General features: G+C 35.6%; 1 protein-coding gene across 2 annotated transcripts in view; it reads right to left on the reverse strand.

Annotated features, from left to right (window-relative positions):
• Positions 1 to 26,252, reverse strand: part of SPIDR (scaffold protein involved in DNA repair) — a 546,668-nt gene that overhangs the window by 512,865 nt on the left and 7,551 nt on the right. Inside the window, exons 3-4 of one of the 2 annotated variants that reach the window (XM_074206957.1) lie at positions 20,401 to 20,547; positions 12,431 to 12,600 (exon numbers count right to left, since the gene is read on the reverse strand). In XM_074206957.1, the coding sequence (XP_074063058.1) occupies positions 12,431 to 12,600; positions 20,401 to 20,547 (317 nt within the window). Of the gene's footprint in view, positions 1 to 12,430; positions 12,601 to 20,400; positions 20,551 to 26,252 lie in introns of both variants that reach the window. The other variant, XM_074206956.1, reaches the window with a different exon arrangement.

Consider the following 26,252-nt stretch of genomic DNA (forward strand, 5'->3'; position numbering starts at 1 on the left):
AAGTAGAACTGGTCAAATGAAAAAGAAGGTTCAAAAGCTTACTGAAAAAAATAATCCCTTAAAAATTAGAATTGAAGGGGCAGCTAGGTGGTACAGTAGATAGAGCACCAGCCCTGGAGTCAGGAATACCTGAGTTCAAATCCAACCTCAGACATTTAATAAACCTAGCTGTGTGGCCTTGGGCAAGCCACTTAACCCCATTGCCTTGCAAAAACTAAAAACTTAAAAAAAAAAGACTTGAACAAATGGAAGCTAACGACTTTATGAGAAATCAAGAAACAATAAAATTTAAAAAAAAGAATGACCAAAAAGGGGCATCACCTTTCAAGAAATTATCAAGGAAAACTGCCCTGATATTCTAGAACCAGAGGACAAAATAGAAATTGAAAGAGTCCAGATCAGTGGAATAGATTAAGTGCAATAGCAGGAAATGATTATAGTAATCTGCTATTTGATAAACACAAAGAGTCCAGCTATTGGTATAAAAATTCTCTCTTTGATAAAAAAAACTGTTGGGAAAATTGGAAGTTAGTATGGAAGAAACTTAGATTGGACTAACACCTCACACCCTATAGCAAGGTAAGATCAAAATGGATACAGGATTTAGACATAAAAAACAATATTATAAGCAAACTTGAAGATAAAGGACTAGTTTACCTGTCAGATCTATGGAAAGAAAAACAGTTTATGACCAAGGAAGAGATGGAGAACATCATTAAAAACAAGCTAGATAATTTTGATTACATTAAATTAAAAACTTTTGCACAAATAAAACCACTGTAAACAAGTTCAAAAAATGTAGTAAATGGTGAAACAATTTTTACAACTAGTACTTCTGAAAAAGGACTCATTTCTAAAATATACAGAGAACTGAGTCAAATTTTCAAAAAAAAAAAAAAGCCATTCCCCAATTGACACATGGTCAAAGGATATGCAAAGGCAATTTACAGATGAGGAAATCAAAGCAATCCATAGTCATATGAAAAACTGCTCCAAATCATTACTTATTAGAGAAATGCAAATTAAAGCATCTCTAAGATACTACCTCACACCTCTCAGACTGGTTAATATGACTAGAAAGGACAATGATCAATGTTGGAAGGGATGTGGGAAATCTGGGACACTAATACACTGTTGGTGGAGCTGTGAACTCATCTAAACTTTTTGGAGAGCAATTTGTAATTACACCCAAAGAGCAACAAAAATGTGCATATCCTTTGATCCAGTAATACCAGTACTGGGTCTATAACCTGAAAAGATTATGGAAAAGGGTAAAAATATCACTTGTACAAAAATATTCACAGTAGCCCTGTTTGTGGTATAAAAGAATTAGAAATTAAGTGCTTTCAATCAAGAATCACCTACCCAGCAAAATTGAGTATAAACTTTCATGAAGAAAATAGACAGTCAATGAAATAGAGGACTTCCAGGCATTCTTGGTGAAAAGAACAAAACAATAAAAAATTTGACTTTCAAATACAAGGCTCAAGAGAAGCATTAAAAAGGTAAACAGATACAAAGATAAGAGATAGCAAAATTACATAATAAGATAATGGTGTTTTTTTTTTTAATTAAAGGTAATAATATTTGGTCTTTTTCAAACTCCACAATTCTTTCTCTGGATACAGATAGTTTTCTCCATCACAGATGGCCCAAAATTGTCTCTGATTGTTGCACTGATGGAATGAGCAAGTCCATTAAGGATGATCATTGCCCCCATGTTGCTGTTAGGGTATACAATGTTCTTCTGGTTCTGCTCAGCATCAGTTCATGCAAATCCTTCCAGGCTTCCCTGAACTCCCATCCCTCCCAGTTTCTAATAGAACAGTAGTGTTTCATGACATACATATACCACAGTTTGTTAAGCCATTCCCCAATTGAAGGACATTCACTTAATTTCCAATTCTTTGCTACCACAAACAGGCCTCTTGCCAACCTTCTACATTGTCTTTGACTGGAAAATCATGGGAAGCTGATACTTGTAACTCATAAAAACTTTCTCCTTATTACGGCAGTTGGTTTTTGAGAGCACAAATATGAGCTGAATATGAAGGGATAACTAAAAAATAAAATTAAGTTGTGAAAATGTGGAATGGGGGCAGCTAAGTGGCACAGTGGATAGAGCACCAGCCCTGGAGTCAAGAGGATCTGAGTTGAAATTCAACCTCAGACACTTGACTTTAAGTCACTTAAAACTGATTGCCTCAGGGGGAAAAAAGTAATATATTGGGAGAAAGGAAAATGGAAGATAGAATGGGGTAAATTATCTCACATAAAAGAAGCAAGAAAGTTTTAACATTGGAAAGGAAGATAGGGGAAAGTGAGTGAATATTACTCTCATCAGAACTAACTCAAAGACTGAATAACATACACACTCAGTGAGGTATAGAAATCTCTTACTCTACAGGAAAGTAGGAGGGGATAAGAGAAGGGGTGGTAGCAATAGAAAGGAGGGAAAATTGAGGGAAGTGGAAGATAAAAGTAAAACATTTTTCAGAAATGATAGGGTGAAAGAGAAAGAATAGAATAAATGGGCAAAGAGGGAATTGGGTGAAGGGAAATACATTTAGCAACCATAATTGTAAAAATAATTTTGATGTAAATTTCTCTGAAAAAGGTCTCATTTTTCAAATATATAGAGAAGAGTCAAATTTATAAAAACAGGAGCCATTCTCCAATTGTTAAATGATCAAGAGATATGATTTTTTTTTCAGATGAAGTCATCAAAGCTATATATTAGCTGTAGAAGATGTTTTAGATTGCTAGTCATTGGAGGAATACCAAATGAAACAATTCTGAAGTACTATTAAGACTAGCTATTAGGGGGTGGCTAGGTGGTGCAGTGAATAGAGCACTAGCCCTGGAATCAGGAGTACTTGAGTTCAAATCCGGTCTCAGACACTTAATAATTACCTAGCTGGGTGGCCTTGGGCAAGCCACTTAACCCCATTGCCTTGCAAAAAACTTAAAAAAAAAAAAAGACTAGCTATTGGACAGAAAAGAATGAAAAATGTTGGAATGGGGGATATGGGGGGAAATGAAGCATTAATGCACTGTTGATGGAGTTGCGAACTGATTCAACTATTCTTTTGAGCAATTGAGAACTATGCCCAAAGGGTTATAAAACCATGCATAACCTTTGACCCAGCAGTGCCACTATTAAGTCTGTATCCAAAAAGAGATTAAAAAACAAAAGAGAAGGGACCTGTATGTATGGAAATATTTATAGCAGCTCTTCTCTTGTGGCAGGCAGCTGGATATTGAAGGAATGCCCATCAATTAAGGAATGGCTGAACAAATTATACTATGTAATTATGATGAAATACGATTGTGCTATAAGAAATGATAAACAGGGAGGCAGCTAGGTGGCACAATGGATAGAGCACTGGCCCTGGAGTTAGGAGGATCTAAGTTCAAACCTAGCCGTATGACCTTGGTCAAGTCACTTAATCCCAATGCCTTGCAAAAAAAAAAATGATAAGCAGGATGATCTCAGAAAAACCTGAAACATGAACTGAAGCAAAGTGAAGTAGTATGTACAAAGTAATACTAATACTGTAAGATCAGCTATGATTTAGCTATTCTCAGCAATTCTAAGATCCAAGACAATTCTGAAGGACCTATAATGAAAAATGTTAACTATTCTCAGATAAAAAACTGATGGTATATGAATACAGATTAAGTATACTTTTTTTTACTTTATTTCTTTTGAGTTTTTTATCTATATTCTCTTTCCCAACATTATTAATATGGAAATATGTTTTGCAAGACTATATACCCTATACAAAATTGCTTGCCTTCTCAATGAGGAGGTGGAGAGGGAGAAAGGGAGAGATTCTGGAACTCAAAGTTTTAAAAATAATTGTTAAAAATCGTTTTTACATGTAATTAGGGGAGACTAAAGTACTAAACAATTTTCTTTTTTAAAAAAGATGTCAACTAGGGGGGCAGCTAGATGGCACAGTGGATAGAGCACTGGCCCTGGAGTCAGGAGTACCTGAGTTCAAATCCTCAGACACTTAATAATTCCCTAGCTGTATGACCTTGGGCAAGTCACTTAACCCACTGTCCCGCAAAAAAACAAAAAAAAAAGAGGTCAACTATCAAAGAAATGAGGTCATATCACTTCTAGCTTAATAAGACAATGAAAAGTTCATAAAGATAGTCTAAGCTCCTAACTTTGACCTTCACTGGTCAAAAGAACAGACTACAAAATATCCATGAGCCTTAGTGATCTATGGAAATAAAATAGCCCCCAATCAATAGATCTACACAAATGTGAGAGTGTATTCCTATTCCTAACTATTTTGACCAGTTCCTCTAGATTTATGATTGTCATCCAATACCTAAAAACCTTTATGCCAGTAGAACAATTATCTTTTGTTTTGATTTCCAGTATTTTCTAATCCATGTAGTCCAGTAGTTTTTTTGTACCTGATTCTTTGAAAAATACCAATTCAAATCTTTTTTTATAACACAAAATGTATGATGACTGAAATAGTTTGGTTAGAAATGTACTCTACAAGTAAGATTAGACAAGAGCAGTGGAAACCTTCAGAAAACTTTGTACCACAATGATAAATCTCTGAACCCATTCTGACTCCCCAAGCAAGAGAAATCCAAGATATTCACCTATATGAATATAAAGATACATCTTCATTTATTTTATATTCCTTAAGCAACAATATTTGAACCAGAAACCAAAGAACACTCTACTTACATGTGATGATTTATAGGAACCATTCCTTTCTTCTGAAGAGGAAAAAATGCTGCTAAAAGGCAAGAGAAATGTTCACAAAGGAAAGGCTTTTTGTTATATTTATGAGTCTCCCAAAACAGAGACAAAAAGCGTTTGATTATAAAAAATGAAGGGGTAAAACAGTAAAGAGGAAAAAAAAATCAATTTTTGGCAAGAAGAAAGATATTATTTGAGTTTTACAATTTTCCCCCAATCTTGCTTCCCTCCCCCCACCCCCACCCCACAGATAGCACTACGTCAGTCTACTTTGTTTCCATGTTGTACCTTGATCCAAATTGGGTGTGATGAGAGAAATCATATCCTTAAAGAGAACAGAATTCTCAGAGGTAATCAGATCAAACAATGAGACATCTGGTTCCCCCCCCCCCCCCCCCCCCCCCGAATTAAAGGGAACAGTCCTTGTACTTTGTTCAAACTCCACAGCTCCTTATCTGGATACAGATAATACTCTCTTTTGTAGACAGCCTAAAATTGTTCCCAATTGTTGCGCTGATGGAATGAGCAAGTCCTTCAGGGTTGAACATCACTCCCATGTTGCTGTTAGGGTGTACAGTGTTTTTCTGGTTCTGCTCATCTCACTCAGCATCAGTTCATGCAAATCCCTCCAGGTTTCCCTTAAATCCCGTCCCTCCTGGTTTCTAATATAACAATAGTGTTCCATGACATACATATACCACAGTTTGCTAAACCATTCCCCAATTGAAGGACATTTACTGGATTTCCAATTCTTTGCCACCACAAACAGGGCTGCTATAAATATTTTTGTACAAGTAATGTTTTTACCCTTTTTCCTCATCTCTTCAGGGTATAGACCCAGTAGTGGTATTGCTGGGTCAAAGGGTATGCACATTTTTGTTGCCCTGTGGGCATAGTTCCAAATAGCTCTCTAGAAGGGTTGGACGAGTTCACAGCTCCACCAACAGTGTAACAGTGTCCCAGATTTCCCACATCCCTTCCAACAATGATCATTATCCTTCCTGGTCATATTGGCCAGTCTGAGAGGTGTGAGGTGGTACCTCAGAGAAGCTTTAATTCGCATTTCTCTAATACTTAATGATTTAGAGTATTTTTTCATATGGCTATGGATTGCTTTGATCTCCTCATCTGTAAATTGCCTTTGCATATCCTTTGACCATGTGTCAATTGGGGAATGGCTTTTTGTTTTAAAAATATGACTCAGTTCTCTGTATATTTTAGAAATGAGTCCTTTGTCAGAATCATTAGTTGTAAAGATTGTTTCCCCATTTACTACCCTTCTTTTGATTTTGATTACATTGGTTTTATCTGTGCAAAAACTTTTTAATTTAATGTAATCGAAATCATCTAATTGGTTTTAATGATGTTCTCCAACTCTTCCTTAGTCATAAACTGTTCCCCTTTCCATAGATCTGACAGGTAGACTAGTCCTTGATCTTCTAATTTGCTTATAGTATTGTTTTTTTATGTCTATGTCCTGTAACCATTTGGATCTTATCTTGGTAAAGGGCCTTAGTAATTTTTATAAACAGAATGATAACTAAATACTTGACAATATCAGAAACAGGAATATAAATTTTAGTATAAATACACATTAAAAAAAAAACTTAGCAAAAAAAATGAGAAGGGCTTTCTAAACTTTAGTCCAGACCTTTGAAAAACACAACCCATACATAACTTAAAAAGCATTATCTGAACAATTCACTGGGTTAAAATGTTTTGATTTCTTATTAAAATTGTCAATGTCAGATTGAATTTTGACTTTCAGAAATTTGCCAAATCCTACATTAAAGGGTTCAGTCATCCTTTAGTACATCCATCTCCTAGAACATTAAGAAGGTTATTTGCATGTACCTATGCCTTTTCCAGATCCTGTTAGAAGAGCTTTCTCTTATCCCATGGTCCTTTAGTTTCAGAACTTTACTGCTGACCTACCAGGGCAAAAGAATATAACATTTGTTCTACAACCAGTATCTGCAATTCAAAGTCACCAGTCTTCTAATTCAAAAAAGCTACCTTAGCTTTCTCTTCAAGAGTCTATGACCCACTTTAGTCTTCTAAGCCAGTCTCAACTGTTCACCTTACCCAGGGTCTGAAAATGCTGAGGCTGCCTGCTGTTTACTATGACTATTAACCTATACAATATTTCCACATTTGTCACTCTATAACGAATTTGGGAATTACATAACAAGTATCATTTAAATCCAATTTCCTTCATATTTCCTTAAGAATTATACGCCATCTAGCTGTCTCTGCTGCCCTCTACAGGGAAGTAGTTAGGAAGACATTGCTAGCATGAGTTACAGGATAATGACTTTAATGCTAGGGTGCCATCTACTGGAGAAAATGGGAATTTATGAGATTACTTTATTAAGGGTCCTGAGAAACAGCACTATAATGATCAGAGGATTTAGATTTTGAATGGTCCTGCGAGGACATGCAGACAAAATGCTTCATTTTAATGAGGTCCAGGGAATTTAAGTGATTTGCCCAGGGGCAAAGAATCAAAACTAGAATATAGCCTCCTGATTGTAAATCCACTTCTCTTTCCATTACAGCACATCACTCATGAAACCACCACCCTAAAAAATTGTCACTGCAACTTTTAATTTATATAATGAATGCACGTTCTTCAAAAAGATCAGATATCTATCAACTCTATTATATAGCCCACTATGATATTATTCTTGAGGTCTACATGGTGGAACCACTTGCTAATGCAATAACCATCTTTCCTAACACAAACTTGAAGTCATCATGCTGAAATGTATAAGTGGAGTTAAAATAGGGGCAGTTAGGTGGCACAGTGAGGGAAGCTAGGTGGCGCAGTGGATAGAGCACTGGCCCTGGAGTAATGAGAACCTGATTCAAATCAGACCTCAGATGCTTAATAATTACTTATCTGTGTGACCTTGGGCAAGTCACTTAATCCCACTGCCTTGCAAAAAACAAACAAAAAAAAATCAAATAGGATTAAAATGAGATTCTAGTACAAAGGTTCTTAACTTTTTGATTGTCATTGACTTCCTTTGGCAGTCTGATAATGTCTTCTCTGAATAATGTTTTTACAACTATAAAATAAAATATATAGGATTACAAAGAAAATTAACCATACTGAAATAGTTATCAAAATAATTTTTTTAAAGAAATTTTTGTGTCTCAGATTAAGAACCCCTATCCTAGGTATTACCTCATATTTAAAAGAGCATCATGTTATAAAAGCAGAGAGGATATATGGTAAAGTAGAAACCATAAGATACTATGAAGAGAGTTCTAAATCCTCTCTTTGTGACCTTAACCATATGAGTCACTCTCTGGAATTCAGATTCTTAGTTAGTAAAAATGAAAAGATGGGGCAAAATAATCTTTATGGTCCCATCTACCACTGATATTCTATGATTCCTAGAGATATTATTCTTAATTTAGAAGTGAAAATCTATATACAATATAAGGGAAAGTTCTGCCTTGAGTTATCACAGTTTTGCCATCTATTAGCGGTCTAACTTTGAACAAGTCAGCACTATCTCTTTCCATTTACAGCAAGGGTAGGGAACCCCTAGCCCACTGGCCATATTGGTCTGGCATTGCCCAGACAACTGCAGGTGGGACTTAAAATTCAATAAATCTAAGAATTTTTTAGGAGTGAATTAATTAAATGTTTGACCACATATAGCTCATGAATGATGTTATAAATATCCAAATGGCCCTTGACAGAAAAAAAAAGGTTCCCTACCCCTGATTTTAAAGGCAGTTAGGTAGTTTAGTGGAAAACGAAAAGGGGTTAGTAAGCCCACAGATTACCTGGGATGATGGAATGTTGAATATATATAACAGAGGGAAAAAAAGCAGGACTATTCTCTCTAATTCTTTTGAAAGTAAAGTAACATGGAACAACTGTGAGAAGACCAGAACAAAAAATAAGAAGTAAAAACCCAAGATAAATGAGAATATAAGCATCAATGCATTCTGGACAACATCCCCACAAGAACCATGCCTCAGAGGATGGAAAGATATGATCAATGAGCTGTGATCTCTGAAAGCTATGTAAAAAGCAGAGGTTCTAGCCACAGCTCAACAGTGCTCTGGAAGGGGACACTTAATTAAAAAAAGAAAAGGGAATGGACAGGGAAGCATTATATATTTAAAAAATACAAGCGCAGAAACCAAGGAAAGGACATGATGAAAAAAATATCTGGGTAACGATCAATGGAGGCAGAGACAAACACAATCCCACTGGATCAGACAGCAGATCATGGGGTCACACAAACAGAACAGAACAGAAAAATAAGAATTTCTAAAAACTGAACACAATTATAAGAATGAAATCATTTATACAAACACCTATGGGAAACTTTTTTTTTGCAATCCCAATTACTTCAATAGATAATCATAATTTCATCCTTCAAAACTGTAGGAAAAACTATATCACACCTGATTTTTACCAAAAGAGAAAAATTGAATACTGAGGTAGAAATGACAGGAAATCTGGGGAAGTGACAACTCCATCATAAAGATTATAATCTCTGTGGAAAGGAAAGAGGAGAATGGACTGAAATGGACCCTAGATTTTAGAAAAACAGATTTCAAAGTACTCAGAGAAAGGACAATTAGGATTCCTAAATTTCTAAGAAGTTACATGAGAAAGGATGGGAAATTCTCAAAAATAAATTCTGAAGATATAAGGAGTGATTCTAACAATGAATAAAAAGGGGATATGTCTATAAAGAGACCAAAGTGAATGCACAGGGAGGTTGCTAGCCAGTCCAGAATTTTAAAAGACATAGGCAAGTAGGTAGAAGCTGGGGCAGGTGAGAGTTACAAAAGAATGGAACAATTTTAAAGGACAAGTATTGATCAGGGCAGCTAAGTGGCACAGTGGATAGAGCACTGGCCCTGGAGTCAGGAAAACTTGAGTTCAAATCCAGCCTCAGACATTTGCCTAGCTGTGTGACCTTGGGCAAGTGACTTCACCCCATTACCTTAAATAAATTTAAAAAAAGACAAATATCAGGAATATTCAAACTGAGAATAAGGAATGAAAGACAAAGACAAAAGGGTCTGAGGAATTGGGCTGGGATTTTTTTGTCGGGTTTTTTTTAAAGTGAGAAAACTGGAGTATCAGAAAAGAGATAAAATCACTATTTAGGAGAATAAGACAATGATAACTGATGACTCAAACAAGAGCCTCATTTTGCTTCTGATTTTCTCTAGCAAAGGGAGGAAACTGAACTAGAAAGAACCAAATAAAGATTACTTATTGGGAGCTGATAGCCAAGATAAATAAGGAAAAAACATAGCTTCTTTGGAAGAGTTTAAATGAACTACATCCTTGGACAATTAAAAAAAAATAGAAGATACAAATAGTGAACCATTAATAGCAAAACCAGAAAAGCAGTAAGAAAAGGAGAGACAAAACAAGACTGGAGAAGGGCAAATAACAGCTTCAATTTTTGAAAAAGTGATCACTATAGGAGAGAAGCCTATAAGCTTGAATTGAATTCTTAGCAAAGTTCTAGAATGTATTATTAAAGAGACGGTTTGTAACAATCTAGAAAACAAAGTAGCAATCATAGCCAACATACCTTCATCAAAAACAAGCTAGACTAAACTTAATAACCTTTTATGAGGTGGTCTCTAAACTTGTATGTAAGTTTTCTATATTTTATCAACATATTAAGCATTTTTCATATTATTTTGAAAAGATAGGGAAAGGTGGGACAGACTATTAAACTGATTGAACGATTATGCACAAAGATAAAGGCTCACAAAATTTTCAATTGGGAAGTCGGGAAGAATAATAACAAACTGATGGTAGAGTCTGAATTCAAACATTCTCGATGATCTAGGGCACTGACAAATCCAATGAAATGAAATTTAAAAAGAATAAAGTCTTGTTCTCAAGTAAAAAAAAAAAATCAACCTACTATATATTAAGACAGGGAAGTTATGGAAATAGAGTACTTCATCTGAAAAGAGACTCCAAGCTCATTATGAGTCAACAAACAGTGTACCAAGGAAGCTAATAATCTTGGGATGCATCAAGAGAGTCACATTATTGAAGAATAGGAAGAAAAGTTCATATGTACTCTTTGTTCTGAGCAGTTCACATCAAGAGTCCTATTCTCAAGTTTAGGTATTTTAGGAAGGACAGTGATAAGATGAAGAAAGCAACAATAATGGTATCCTGTAGGCCATGAGGACCTAGTTGAAGGGAAGTTTAGCCTAGAATATACTGATAACTATTTTTCCTGTATATTGCAGAAAGTCTTTTCTAAATCAGATGGCTGTGGACATTCTTTACAAGTCAGAAATTTTGTGACTCTAAGATTCTTTTCCACTGTCAGTCAGCTGTTCACCTATCCTCTGTTAAATTTTTGTGATTTTTTTTCCTTAAAAGCAATCCAATCTATCTTGATGTCTGAAATTAAAAATCAATTCAACTACTAATAAAGGGATTTATTCTGTGATAGAGAATACCATCTATATCCAGAGAAAGAATTGTGGAGTTTCAACAGAGTCCAAAGACTATTTATTACCTTTAATTTTAAAAAAAATCCATTATCTTATTATGTAATTTTGATTTATTTTTCTTCCTTAAGGATATGATTGCTCTCTCATCACGTTCAACTTAGATCAATCAAGGCATAGCATGGAAACAATGTAAAGACTAACAGACTGGCTTCTGTGGGGAGTGGGGGAGGAGAAAAGCAAGATTAGGGGGAAAATTGTAAAATTCAAAATAAATAATTTTTTTAAAAATAAAAATAAATTTATAAATAAAATTATTTCTACTAGCATCAATGAACAAATCTGAGGTTTCACCCAATTTATGGAAAGGGACTTAGGATCACTTAAAGCTGTATGTCATCTTTAGGTCAATAGGCTCACGCCAGATTAATAAACTGACTTAATATCCTTGGATCAATATTTAACTAAGTATTTAGATTTTAAACATCCTAAAAAGTAATGTATTGAGGCTGAAGGCCATTTCTGGTGCCCCCTGTTCTTTAGATTTACACCAAATAAAGAGGGAACAAAAGAACTTAAATTCTATTTCCAAATACTATTGTTCTATTAGAAACCAGGAGGGATGGGAATTCAGGGAAGCCTGGAGGGATTTGTATGAACTGATAACTGAGGGAGATGAGCAGAACCAGAAAAACACTGTACACCCTAATAGCAACATGGGGGTGATGATCAACCTTGATGGACTTGCTCATACCAACAATGCAAAAGTCAGGGACCATTTGGGGCTGTCTGCAATGGAGAATACCATTTGTATGCAGAGAAAAGAACTGTGGAGTCTGAACAAAGACCAAGGACTTTTACCTTTAATTTAGGGAAAAAAAAACTGATATCTTATTGTCTGATCTTGCTATCTCTTATACTTTATGTTTCTTCCTTAAGGATATGTGATTTCTCTCTCATCACATTCAATTTGGATCAATGTATACCATGGAAACAATGTAAAGACTGACAAATTGCCTTCTGTGGGGGTGGGGTGGGGAGTAAGAATAGGAGAAAAATTGTAAAACTCAAAATACATAAAATCTTTTAAGTAAAAAAAAAACCCAATCTATTTCCAAGGGGAATATAGGGAAAGAGAATTTATTTGTCAACACAGATAGAAAACAAGTATGTTAATTTAAAAAAAAATCATTTCTATTCCAATATTAAACTGAAAAATATACTTACTTGAGAAAAATCATGCTCTCTCTCATCACTAGTCTGAGAGCTGCTACTTGCACAGGAAATACAGTCTGATATTTCCACAGCACTCTCATTTTCTCCAAATTCAGGACAATCATCGCCAACATCTTCTTTACTATCACTATCATTCTCCCAGTCAATAAATTGAGGCTCGCCTGACAACACAAATTACATTAAATTAGTTCAACCCTATAAACATCTACATAGGTTTTGTTCAACATTGAAGAATGAGCTAAAGTAGTAGTTTCCTAAAATAATACTGATGAATGCAGCATAGAGAAAGTTGGTCTAGAATCAAGCTATGTAACTTCGGACAAATCACTCCAGCTCTCAGTGGTGACCCAGAAAATTCCTAAGATGGAGGAAAGTTGCCTATAAACAGCTGTGGAAGGAATTTCCTAAGAGTTCCTTACTACAAAGAAATCACTAATGTAGGAAGTGGAGTTCATGATCTTTGCAAAACTTCCTTATTAGAACTAGATATCTAGTTTTTTTCTTTAATATTTCCAGCAACACATCAATCACTCAAACATGACAATCTTCAAAAGTCACCACTTAAGAACACTCAAGACACTTTCTACAGGACAAGGACAAGAGGGCTTCAGTTTACTCATCTATTGGATGAAAGGAGAATAGATGACTTTCATAGTTATTATTCCAAATCTTCCCAAATTCATTCTGAGACAAGAAAAACTTCCATTGACATTTTCTTTCCATAGAATATCTCAAATAAAAAAATATAATCTAATGAAGCAATTGATCAAAGGACATTTGGGAACAGGAGTTTCCAAAAGGAGAGACACAAATTAACAACAACTCTATGAAGAGAATTATAGGGGCAGGCTAGGTGGCACAGTGGATAGAGCACTGGCCCTGGAGTCAGGAGTACCTGAGTTGAGATATGGCCTCAGACACTTAGTAATTGCCCAGGTGTGGCCTTGAGCAAGCCAATTAACCCCATTTGCCTTGCAAAAAACCTAAAAAAATTACATTAAATTAAATTTAAAAAGAGAGAATTATAACTCCAACTTATACTCTTAAAAATGTCAAAGATCATTTTTCAAACTGTAAATTGCAACGCTAAGAACTATTATTGAAAAATAAGCATATTACACTGGTTTGAAAATGTAAAATGGTATAATTTTATTTTAAAACAGTAAGATTTGACAACTGATTATCTATGTAAGGTGAGAAAAAATGAGGAGATTAAGTATAATGTCAAAGTTGCAACCTGGATCTGGAATTTGGTGAAGGATAGGTCAAGGGAGGGTGTCTGAGAGATGATGATAGTTGCTCACCTAGTTGAGAACAGGAAGGTAGGAAAATGAAGCTGGAACTAGAATAACAGCATAAAGATGGATAGAGTGCCGGGTTTGGAGTCAGGAGGTCTGAGTTCAAATCTGACCTCAGACACTATCTAGCTGTATGACCTTGGGCAAGTCACTTAACCTCACTGCCTTGCAAAAACAAACAAACAAAAGAAACTACAGAGGTGTGGAAGGAAGCACTGGATGTCATGATGGGGGTGAAGAATATATTGATTTAAGAAGGATGAAGCATAGTGACAAACAAAATAATAGGAAGATATGATCCCCCCCCAAAAAAGGTTAAAACTTTTGATTAAGGAATTAGAAACCTTGTGATTAATGGTGGGATCCACACTGTGACAATCCTGTGAATGATTGAGGTAGAGAGAAGGAATAAGTCATGGATTTAAAGAGACTGAGGAAACAGTAAATTAAGGCATTTTAGATAGCATCAACATAGTATTTGAAATCTCCTAGTGAAAGGCAGAAATTGGGAAGGAGAAGATAACAGTGAGCCAAAATTAAGTTCCCCAAGAAAAGAGGGGAAATTACCTGGGGAGTCTAGTAGAACAACAGTCACCATGATCTGAAAGGTATGGATAACTGTTATATATTAACTTCAAAGAAGAATCTAATCAGCTTGGAGATATAGCATGGCATAGTGGATAAAGATCTAGCCTTAAGAATCAGAAGGATCATAGTTTAAGTCTTGCCGGGACAAATATTCACTTAATTTCTCAATTCTCCAAACAACTCTCTAATACTATTGCCATTGGTGAGAAGTTCCCCTACTAGAAGTTACTTATGTTGATGAAATAACAGGTCTGCATCTCATCTCATCTGGTACTTCTCTCCCCCAATAATACCTGTCACATAATGGATTTTCTGGAAAAATAAAATCTACTCTTTCTACTTAAGTAGAAAATTGTTTATTTTAGCCAATTTTTATTGATTCCAAAAAAATTACATTAACTAGATGTTTTCTTAAGTATGAAAAAGTATGCTGAACATAATTTAACCTTTTTTCTGATGTCTTGGGATCAATTGCATGGCCCTCAATTATTGATCATTAAAGTAGAAATAGTTTTTCCTTGGATTTTCTTTTACTTCTTTTACTTCTCTTACTTCTTCGATCAATATCTCTACAGTCTTTCAGGACTCCTCCATTCTGATATGCTGCCTCAAATTACTAAGATTTAAGAAATCAGAAAACCGAGGTTGCTGGCACTGTGTATAAATTAAGACAATAAAAGTCTGAGTTATGACCTTAGGGACTCTCCTACACAGTCAAGCATACTACTCAAAGTACATAATTATTTCAGTTTTTGCTTACTTTCTAGTTCCTGGCTGTGTTCCAAGAAAGCTGAGGTTATAAGTTGTCAAGTTGTCTACCTCCTAGGCAAATGAGAAATTGCCCACTGATTCTGATTGTTACATTGTCATTTAAAGTTGTCTGCATTTATATAGTTGTGACACTTGTATGTATCTTTCCTCTGGTTCTGCTTTGTTCACTGTTTTATTTCATACAAATCTCATATTTCATTGAATTTTTCAAATTTATTGTTATTTACAGGATCATATTTCCTCTAGTCACCATCCATTCTTCCTATTCTAGCTGCATGTATTTCATCTGTACAAAATTTTTTTATTTTTATGTAGTATACTTTGGCTTTTATAATATTCTCTTTGTCATGTTGATTACATCTGTGAGATATAGTTTGTAGAATAGGAAATAGGAAAAAGAAAAGCAATATAGCTTAGTTAATATATGCTATTATGTATTGTATTATATGCTATTATGTAATATATTATCATATTATATATTATAATAATTTTTCTATAGAGAAAGGAAGGCCTGGTTTCAAATCTGTCCTCTGACACTGTTAAAACTAAAATACAGATAAGGTGAAAATTGAACTAGTAGAATCTGACAACTTACATTAATGACATACAAAGGCAAAGGAACAGTCCTGACAAAGAAATATGGGACAATTTGAGGATTCTGTTTAAAAAAATCACCCTAGGGGCAGCTAGGTGGTGCAGTGGATAGAGCACTGGCCCTGGAATCAGGAGGACCTGAGTTCAAATCCAGCCTCAGACACTTAATAATTACCTAGCTGTGTGGTCTTGGGCAAGCCACTTAACCCCATTGCCTTGCAAAAATCAAAAAAATCACCCTGATCAAGTCACAGCATCTTAAGCTTCATGATATATAAAGAGGAGAAGGCTACAAGGTATAATAGAAGAAAGAATACTAGACTTGGAGTCAGGAGGAATGGATTCAAGTCCTAGTCAACATTTAACTATGTTTATCATGGGCAAATCACCTCCCTGAGTCACAATTTCCTCACTTGTCATAATGTGGATAACAACTTTTAGACTATATTATTCAAGATTGTTGTAAGCAAAGTGCTGAGTAAAACCTAGAAGCACTGTAGAACATGTGCTATTATTAATAACATTACAGTAAAGTATAGGCTGGTATACATCTAAGATGTGGGCATAGCAGATTTCAAAGAGTTCAAATAATGAATATTATATAACGGTCTAAAAATAAGATAAATTAATAATAATAGCTGGCATTTATATGACACTTTAAGGTATGCAAAGCACTTAACAAATATATATGTATATATATAGCTTTACAATTCAGAAAGGTAGGTACTATTATAATTACCCATTTTAGAGTTGAAGAAACCAAAGCTGAGAAGGATTAAGTAGACCATTTAACTACGATCTGAGTGCATTTGAACTCAAGTCTTTCTGGATCCAAGTCTAGCATTATCCAGCTGCCTCTAAGTTAGCTAAAGATGGCGAGAATATTCTCAAAATGAAAATGATGATGGCATAAACACTAATGCTTCTGCTAAGGAAGAAAAAAAAGCAATCTGAGGAAAACAGCATGGATACAACAAGAACCCAACAACTAACTCAGATATTAAAAAATAATTTACTAAAGTCAGGAAGACTGAAGATAAATACAAACGTGATAAGCTCCTACAAAAATAATTTCAAAAACAATAAATCTAAGAACAAACTAGGTATTTGCCTTAAATACTTAAGACAACAACAAAAAGACTTTTAAAGCTATTTTATAATTAAGAGAAAAAATGAAAAACATTATGTTAGATTAGAAAATTATAATGGAAGATCCAAAAAAGGTGTAACTATCAACTCCTATTTTATTTTTCTTTTTTTCCCCTATACCAAGTTAGATGGATCTACAAATTGGGAGTGACAAAACAAAAATCATTAACAATGAACTGAAATTCAAAATAAAAGGAAACCAGTAAAAAATATCTCTTTGTCCTCAATGACTTATAGTCACCTGGATCCTCCCAATAAATAGGAGAGTATATATAAAAAATTCAGCAGGGAAGAAAAATTTTAAAATATCACTAAACACACACACACACACACACACACACACACACACACACACAAAAGTCTATTACCTTCTAGCTGCCAGCTGATGCTGCTGTATAGTACAGAAACACCAGTGAGAAGGTTGTTTTGAGAACTGTAAATTCCATTTGATATTGGACATAGTAATTTTTGTCTGTAAAAACTAAAACATGTATGGTGGAAATTGTAGATTATTTTGCTCTTCCTGCTTCACAAATCTTCTTGGAATTGCTCACATTTTGTCATCCATTGTAAATATTGTCTGTTTGGGGAAACTGACTTGCACCTCTGTATAGTGTTCATATCTATTTATCTGACTTGACGTTCCGTAGAACTACTTGCAGTAAATGTGTGTTCATGTAAAAAAAAAAATCAGCAGATGTTATTGCTGGGTCACTGCATTAAAATCTGAAAAGAGATGTTTCAGGCTTAATTTGGGCAGATATTGTCCCAATTTTCAAAAAGGAAAAGAAAGTAGATTCTTTAAACTATGTTGCTGATAATCTTGATTTATATTCCTAGATGGAAAAATATATTATATTTCCAGGGAAAAAACTATGGAGTTTGAATGAAGACCAACGAATATTATTTTCACTTTAAAATTTGTTTTATTTTTTCTTTCTCATGTTTTTTTCCTTTTGTTCTGATTCTTCTTCCAAAACATGACTAATATGGAAATGTTAAATATGACTATACATGTATAACCTATATCATATTTCTTGCTGTCATGGGGAAGAGGAGAGAGCGGAGGGGAGGCAGGAAAATGTGGAACTCAAAATCTTACAAAAAATAAATGTTGAAAACTATTTTTATGTGTAATTGGAAAAAATAAATTTTAAAAATAAAATATTAAGAAAAGTTAATGTGTGAGAACCACATATTAAGAAGGCAACTGATTATAAAGGCAAGAGGACTGAAGCAATACCTTCCAAATACGTGGTGCTCACATGCCATCATCCACCCTTTAAATAATGTATGCAAGAATTTTGCCAGAAAGGAAACTATCATGTGAAATAATTTTTTATAGAAAGAATCAGACTTGTTCTGTTTAGCCAACAGGACAAGGAACAAAGCAGAGAATATAGATAATATTTTTCTCTTTGACATAAAGAAAATTTTATTAACAATTGGAACTATATAAAAAGCGAAACAAGGTGCCTCAAGAGGCAATGAGTTTCCCTATCACTGAAGGTCATGAAATACAAGATGAGTTACTAAGTAATTGTTATAAAGAAGGCAGAGGCTGGACTAACGGCATAATTATAATAACAACTAATCTACTCTGTCTGGGACTTAAAGAAATATATAGACGATACGCTTTGAAAATTTTTCAAATAACATAAAGCTAGGAAGCTCATAAATACACAATGGAAAACAACATAAGGCTCTAAAAAATATGAAAGAAAAACATGAGTTGAATCTAATAATAAATTTAATAGATATATATATAAATTCTGTGCTTGGATTAAAAATATTAATTTCACAAGTAAAATAAAAGGAAGGAATAAGCTAGATAGCATTTTATCTGAAAAATATCTAGGACTAAGAATCCTAACCTGGGGTCCAAGAACTTTTTCTTTTAACATTTTGGTCATTTTTCAACATAATTGGGTTTGCTTTGCAATCCTATTTTATTTTCTGTATTTAAAAAACTTTATTCTGAGTAATGATACATTGCCTTCACTAGACAGTCAAAGGCTAACATAAAAAAAAAAAAGATTTATAAGTCTTGATCTACCGGATTACAACTTAAATATGTGTTAACAAGACTCCTGCATTGATCCTACTACAAAATATAACTGCCATAATTTCTTATTTGGAAAGGAATTTCAAAGCATACTACAATAACAAAAAAAAAAAAAGAAAGAAAAAAAGTAGCATTATTTTAGTATTCAAATCTAGTAAGTCCTTGGTCCTAGATAACTCTTCACTGTTTAGCGAATATCTGGAATACTATGCTTATTTCTGCACACAAATGTTAAAAAAAAATAATGTAAGTATATATAGCATATATTATATATGTACTGTAAATAATTATAATAAATGTAATTATGCATATAAAATAATATTGAGAAGAAAGAAGGAAGAAGAAAGAAGCTGGTTAGAGTTTAAAGGAGAGCACCCAAAATAAATAAAAGAAAAAACTAGAGACAGATAGGCCTGGAAAAGAGAAGACTTGGTAGCCTGAAGCATAGGTATATGATCACTGTTACTTAGTATTTGAATATTAGTGAAAGAGGGATAAACTTGTTTTATTTGGTCCCAGAGTACAGAACTAATCAGTGGAAACTAGAGAGAGTTGATTTTAACACAACATAAGGAAAGATTTCCTAATAATTAGAGCTATATGAAAGTAGGACACATTGCCTCAGGCCTTGTTCTCAAGGCAAAACCGGGGAACATCTGTACTGTGTAATTCATATATGGATTAGATCATCTCTTAAGGTTCTTCAAATTCAAATTATATGATTACACTGAGATACATTTAACAGGAAAAGGTGAGCCTTTCATGGAGTGATGATGAGAGACAACAATTAGACAACAATGGAGTCACCAATGCATTAAGAGAAGGAAGTCTCAATGGCATTTTTCACAGAGGTTCTAAAGTGAAAACATAAACAAAAATCTCTCATAATAACAAAGTGTGGTAGGATTGCAATTTACAAAGAAAGAAACCAAGGATCCAAACATCAAAGTAAATAGAAATGCAATTACATCACTGCCATTTTGCCACATTCGTTTAATGTTAGTCCCAAGAATTATAGTAACTACACACACACACACACACACACACACACACACAGCAAATAAAGGGAAAACCGCCATCTCTAAAGCATGCCTTTCAAATAAACTTTTTTGAGTGTTTTCCAACATCACCAAAGTGATACAAATAATTAAAAAACTGCAAACTTGACTTCAGTTCAACTAAGGTTTTTAGTACAATTCTTTAGTATAATAATTTAGTATAAATTCTTGGTATTTAATATGACCTATAAATGACCAAGTACACGAATGAATGATGTCTAAAATATTATCAGAAGTACTGATTCTTCTTTCACAACATGATTAATATGAAAATATGTTAAACATGACTGTACATGAAAAAATATTATTAGAACTTGACCAAGAAAGTATTTTTTTCTACTCATTAATTCTATTCAAACACCAGTTATTCATATCATATCATCAGTTCTGAAGAAAAATGCAGTAGAACTTGCATTTCTTAAAAATCTATCAACTTGCCTTCAGTGCTGCTGTCATCTACGTTGAGAATGCATCTTTTATGTTTCTGTGATTGCCAAGTTATCTCTTTATCTCCTTCTGAGATATCACTCCCACTAGAGCTCCATATTATGTCCGGAGGTCCCTTTGAAGCTTCAGATGGAGAAGCTACTATTTTAGAAAACACACAAAAAAAAATCAGAAAAAATTCAATTAAATTAAGATGTTTGTTGATCAGAATGAATTTTTTATTAATATCAATTTACTGATAGCATGAAGATATGATTCAATCCAACAAATATTAAATGGCTAAAAACATACTCTCCCAGACTCTCATAAATGAAGGAATACCTTACCAAAACATAAAACATATTTCAATAATCATATAAGCCAAAGCATTTACCCAGAGTACCATGCACTAAAGAGAAAAAACTAAATCACTTCATGCAAGAGGAAACAAAATAAAATGAAAGAGGATAGAAAAGTAGAATGCAGGATGAGAGAACACAAGAAGACTGTTTCCTCATGATTCCCCTTCAAAAACAGCAGAAAAAAATTTGGAGGGAAAAAAGCAAAGTTGCTAGAAATTCTTACACGAAACTTAATCCTCACCAAAAAGTCAATGCACAAACAAAAGAAGAGGTATGATTAAAAATAAAAGTACAAATGTTACAAAATAAGAGAAGTCAATGAAAGCACACCAAAGGAAAGACAAAGCAGAATAAGAAACAAGAAATCCAGAGAAATAAAAATCATAAATAACAGATATATGTAAAGAATTAAAATAATTAAAATCAGCTTCTCCTATTCAAAAAAAGAGGCATTAAAGGAAGAACAGAGTTATAAATCTTCGAAGAAAATACTTAAAAGAATCTGATTCATCAGAATAGGTATTGCCTCTACCAATGTAAACTGTAACCCATCTGTGACACATTCTTTAGGAGTTGCTATGACTAAATTAGAACCAGACTAATTTTTAGTGAGTATCCCAAATACAGCTAAGCTGTACTTAGCCAATGAAAAAAACAGGTCTTCATGTTTCAGAAGAACCTAACAAAGCATACATTCTGCAGGCATAGATGTTTGGAATCTACTGAACAGGTGCTGTAAAAGGCCCTGAAAAAGGACTTCAAGAAAGAAAAATCATAAAATAACATCACCTAAAAGCAAGATTAACAGAATCAAAGATAGAACAGCAGATAATGTAGCTAATTAAGATGGATAAATGACAATAAGGGCAAAATACTTGAAGCTAAATGGAACAAAATATGATAAAAATGCAAGATTACAAGACACTGGGGAAATTGATCATTATTTAATAAAAATTTGGGGGGAAATGGATCACAATGGGGAAAATTATATAAGCTGATATCTTATAACACATACTATAAAAATTCCAATTGGATCAATGATTTAAAAACATAAAATTATAAAAAAATCTGAAGAAAAACAAAAAACATATTTATCTCAATTGTGGAGCAAAGAAGAAGGCATAGAAATAAAAGAGATCAGAGAAGCAGACAAGATGGTGGCATGAAGATAGGAATCCCTGGAAACTTGTTCCCCCCAAAACACCAAAAGCTGTCAAAATTATGACTCTAGCTAAAATCTAAAGTGATAGACTGAATGATACAATTTCCCAGTCCAAGATAACTTAGAAGATCTCTGAGACAGATCTGTTCTACTGGGACGGGAGGTTGGAAAAAGCCACAGCATAGCACAGCCCAATTGGACACCTGGCTCCATGGAAGAGGGGGCAGTTAAATCATCAGGAACAGCCAGGAGGGATGGTGAGAGAACTCTATCACAACAGAATGAGTGTGGAGAGGAGTGCCAGCAGCAGAGTGGCCCTGTGGTGAGAATGCAGCAGTGTCGGCAGAGCCACCCAACACATCCAGAGCTCTCAGTCCATAGACAGTAAAGGCGTCAGGGGAGACTGCAGAAATCTCTCTGCTCTTCCTGGGGCAGGACTCAGCTGTTTGCCCACACTCAGATCTAGGTTGCAGTTTGGGCTTCCACAATACCACAGTCGAGCAGGGATCATCCTCACAGCTCCAGGGCAAGTGGGGAGGGCCTGAAACATCTCATAAGACCTTAGAGGAATTAAGAATCCTGTGAATTGTCCCCAAAACCCCCTAAAGTCTTGGAAGTACAGTAAATAAGTCATAGGCTGAGGAAATGAGCAAACAACAGGAAAAAAAAGAATCTGACCATAGAAAATTACTTTGGTCCTATGGAGGGCCACAATACATGCTCAAATGATGACAAACTCGAAGCTTCTGTATCCAAAACCTCCAAGAGAAATAGAAAATAGGATTAAGCTATGGATGAACTCAAAAAGGACTTTGAAAACAATTAAGGGGGGGGGGGGGTGACAAGAAAGGATCCTGTCTTAGGCACTCTCTCATAAAACTCATAAGTTAAGGACTCTAAATAAACTTTGGAGAGACAGAACCCACAAAGGGACCCGGTGAGGCAGTTGTCCTACTCAAGGTAACCTGGAAAAGAGCAGAAAGGCTCTGCTCCCCGGGGTCGGAGGGGCAGCCCACCAGAGCGAAAGAACTTCAGCCTCCCGGAGGCAGCCCCAGGGCACTGGGAGTCTCAGCTCACAGCAGCGGGGGGAGTCTCCTGAGCTGCACCCCAAGGAGCACTGGGCACAAAGTGGGGGAACAGCAGGGGACCTCTGCCAGAGCGAGCACGTGGAGCCCAGCCCTCAGAGCACTCAGCAAGCAGTGGCCAGCACAACCCAGATCCAGGAACTGAAGCAGGCAGAGCCGGTAAGCAGGAGCCCCCAGGGTATGGGCCATTGAACCTAGGGAGGGGAGTGGAGAGAGACTGTCCAGCTCTGTCCTCTGTCCCTGGAACAGGACTCTGGGGCTCTGAACACATTCAGATCCTGATTGCAGTCTAGGCCCCCCCATAGAACAGCAGGGCCCCCCCATCTCAGCCCTGTGGCAGAGGGGGGGGCATATGGTCATTCACAGACCAGGAGGGAGGACAGAGCCTCACACACTGAGATCCTTGTGGGAGTGTCCCAAAAGCTCAGGAAGCACCCCAAAAAAACAGGCTTAGGCTGGGAAAATGAACAAGCAGAGAAACAAGAGGAAGACCATTGAGAAATATTTTGCAAATGAGCCCAAGAAGGATCAAAATACTCAGTCTGAAGATGAGGAAGCACAAGCTCCTGCATCTAAAGACTCCAAGCAAAACAGAAATTGGGCTCAGGCCATGACAGAGCTCAAAAAGGACTTTGAAAATCAAATGAGGGAGTTGGAAGAAAAACTGGGAAAAGAAATGAGAGAGATGCAGGAAAAACATGAAAATGAAGTCAGCAGCCTAGTCAAGGAAATCCAAAAAAATGCTGAAGAAAATAACATGCTAAAAACCAGCTTAGGTCAAATGGATAAAACAGTTCAAAAAGTTATGGAGGAGAAGAATGCTTTAAAAAGCAAAATTGGCCAGATGGAAAGAGATAAGAAAACTCTCTGAGAAGAACAAATCCTTCAGACAAAGAATGGAACTCAGGGAGATAGATGAATTTACATGAAACCAGGATTCATTACTTCAAAACCAAAAAAGTGAAAAATTAGAAGAAAATGTGAAATATCTCACTGAAAAAACAGACTTAGGAAAGATAATTTAAAAATTATTAGAATACCTGAAAATCATGGTCAGAAAAAAGAGCCTTGACATCATTTTCAAAGAATTACTACAGGAAAATTGCCCTGATATTCTAGAAGCAGAGGGCAAAATAGAAATGGAGACAATCCACTGATCCCCCTGAGAAAGAGATCCCAAAAAGCCAAACCCTAGGAATGTTATTGCCAAGTTCCATAACTCCCAAGTCAAAGAGAAAATATTACAAGCAGCCAGAAGGACACAGTTCAAATATCGTAGAGCTGCAGTCAGGATCACACAGGACTTAGCAGCAACTACATTGGAAGCTCGTAGGGCTTGGAATATAATATACCAGAAGGCAAAAGAGCTTAGAATGCAGCCAAGAATGAGCTACCCAGCAAGGCTGAATGTCCTCTTCCAGGGAAAAAGATGGACTTTCAATGAACCAGGGGAATTTCAAATGTTCCTTTTGGAATGGCCAGAGCTGAACAGAAGGTTTGATCTTCAGATATAGGACTCAGGTGAAGTATAGAGATTGGAGGAGAAGGGGAAAATATGAGGGACTTAATGATGATGAACTGCATGTATTCCTGCATAGAAAAATGACACTGATAATACATATATGAACCTTCTCAGTTAAGAAGGTAGAGAGAGCTTTTATGGTTGAAGCACAGGAGAAAGATGAATTCAAAGATAAAATATGGTGTAAAAATGGAGTCAATAGAAAAAAAAGGGAAATGTAATGGGGAAAAAAAGGAGAGGGGAAATAGGTCAAGATATTTCATATAATAAGATTTTTCTGTACTACAATGAGCTATTGTAATGATGTGGAAGGGGGGAGGCAAGGGGGAATGAGGGAATCTTTGCTCTCATCAGAGATGGCTAGGAGAGGAAACAGCATATATACTCAATGGAGTATAGACATCTGGAGTAAGAAGGAGGGGGAAGCAGGGGGAAGGGGTGGGGATGTGAATAAAGGAGGACAGGATGGACCAAGGGGGGACAGTGGTCAGATATAACACGTTTTCTTTTTTACTTCTTGCAAGGGGCTGGGATTGGATGGCCTGTCCAGGACCATAGGGCCAGGTGGATGCTGGGCCTAAGGGGTGGTATGGGGACTCGGGGCCTCTTGGCCCCAGAGCCAGGGATCTGTCTGCTGTGCCACTCAGCGACCCTACAGCAGAGTCAGAATGAAAGGAGGTAGAAAATATAGTACATGGTAGTGGAGAAATATGAAAGGAGGGAATTGCAATCAGCAATGGCAACGGTGGGAAAAATATGGAAGAAATTTTTGCCATGGACTTATCATAAAGAATGTGATCAGGGCGGCTGGAGTCAGGAGTACCTGGGTTCAAATCCGGTCTCAGACACTTAATAATTACCTAGCTGTGTGGCCTTTGGCAAGCCACTTAACCATATTTGCCTTGCAAAAAAAAAAACAAAACACCAAACCTAAAAAAAAAAAGAATGTGATCCACCCACATCAGAGTTGGTGGTGTTGGAGAAAGACTCAAGCACATTTTTTATTATTATTATTTTGGGGGGAGATGCAGGAAAAATGAGGCTGAGTGGCCTGCCTGGGGCCACATAGCAGGGTGATTGTTGGGTATCTGTGGCCAGATTTGGACCTGGGTGCTCCTGGCTAAAGGGCCAATGCTCTGTCTGCCACCCAGTCACCCCTACTATTATTACTATTTTATTTTATTTTGGGTCTTTTTTTTTTGGTTTTTGAAGGGTAGTGGGGTTCAGGTGGCTTGCATGTCACATGGCTGGGTGATTGTTGGGTTGTTGGGAAAAAGCAACTCAAAAGGCAAATGAGGAGAAGAATGCCTTAAAAAGCAGAATTGACCAGCTAGAAAAAGAGATAAAAAAGCTCTCTGAAGAAAATAACTCCTTCAAAAATAGAATGGAACTAAAGGAAGCCAATGACTTTGCAAGAACCCAGGAAGAAATAAAACTGCACCCAAAAAAACCCCAAACCAAAAATTAGAAGAAAATGTAAAATATGTCATTGGAAAAAGCAGCTGACCTTGAAAACATATCCAGAAGAGATAATTTAAAAATTATTGGGCTACCTGAAAGTCATGACAAGGAAAAGAGTCTAGACTTCATTTTTCAAAAATTAATACAGGAAAAATTGTCCCGAGATCCTAGAAGCAGAGGGTAAAATAGAAATTGAGGGAATTCACTGGTCACCTCCTGAAAGATCCCAAAAGAAAAACTTGCAGGAATATTATACTGAAATTCTAGAACTC

The sequence above is a fragment of the Macrotis lagotis genome, chromosome X (assembly GCF_037893015.1).
Source record: "Macrotis lagotis isolate mMagLag1 chromosome X, bilby.v1.9.chrom.fasta, whole genome shotgun sequence".
Taxonomy (NCBI): Eukaryota; Metazoa; Chordata; class Mammalia; order Peramelemorphia; family Peramelidae; genus Macrotis; species Macrotis lagotis.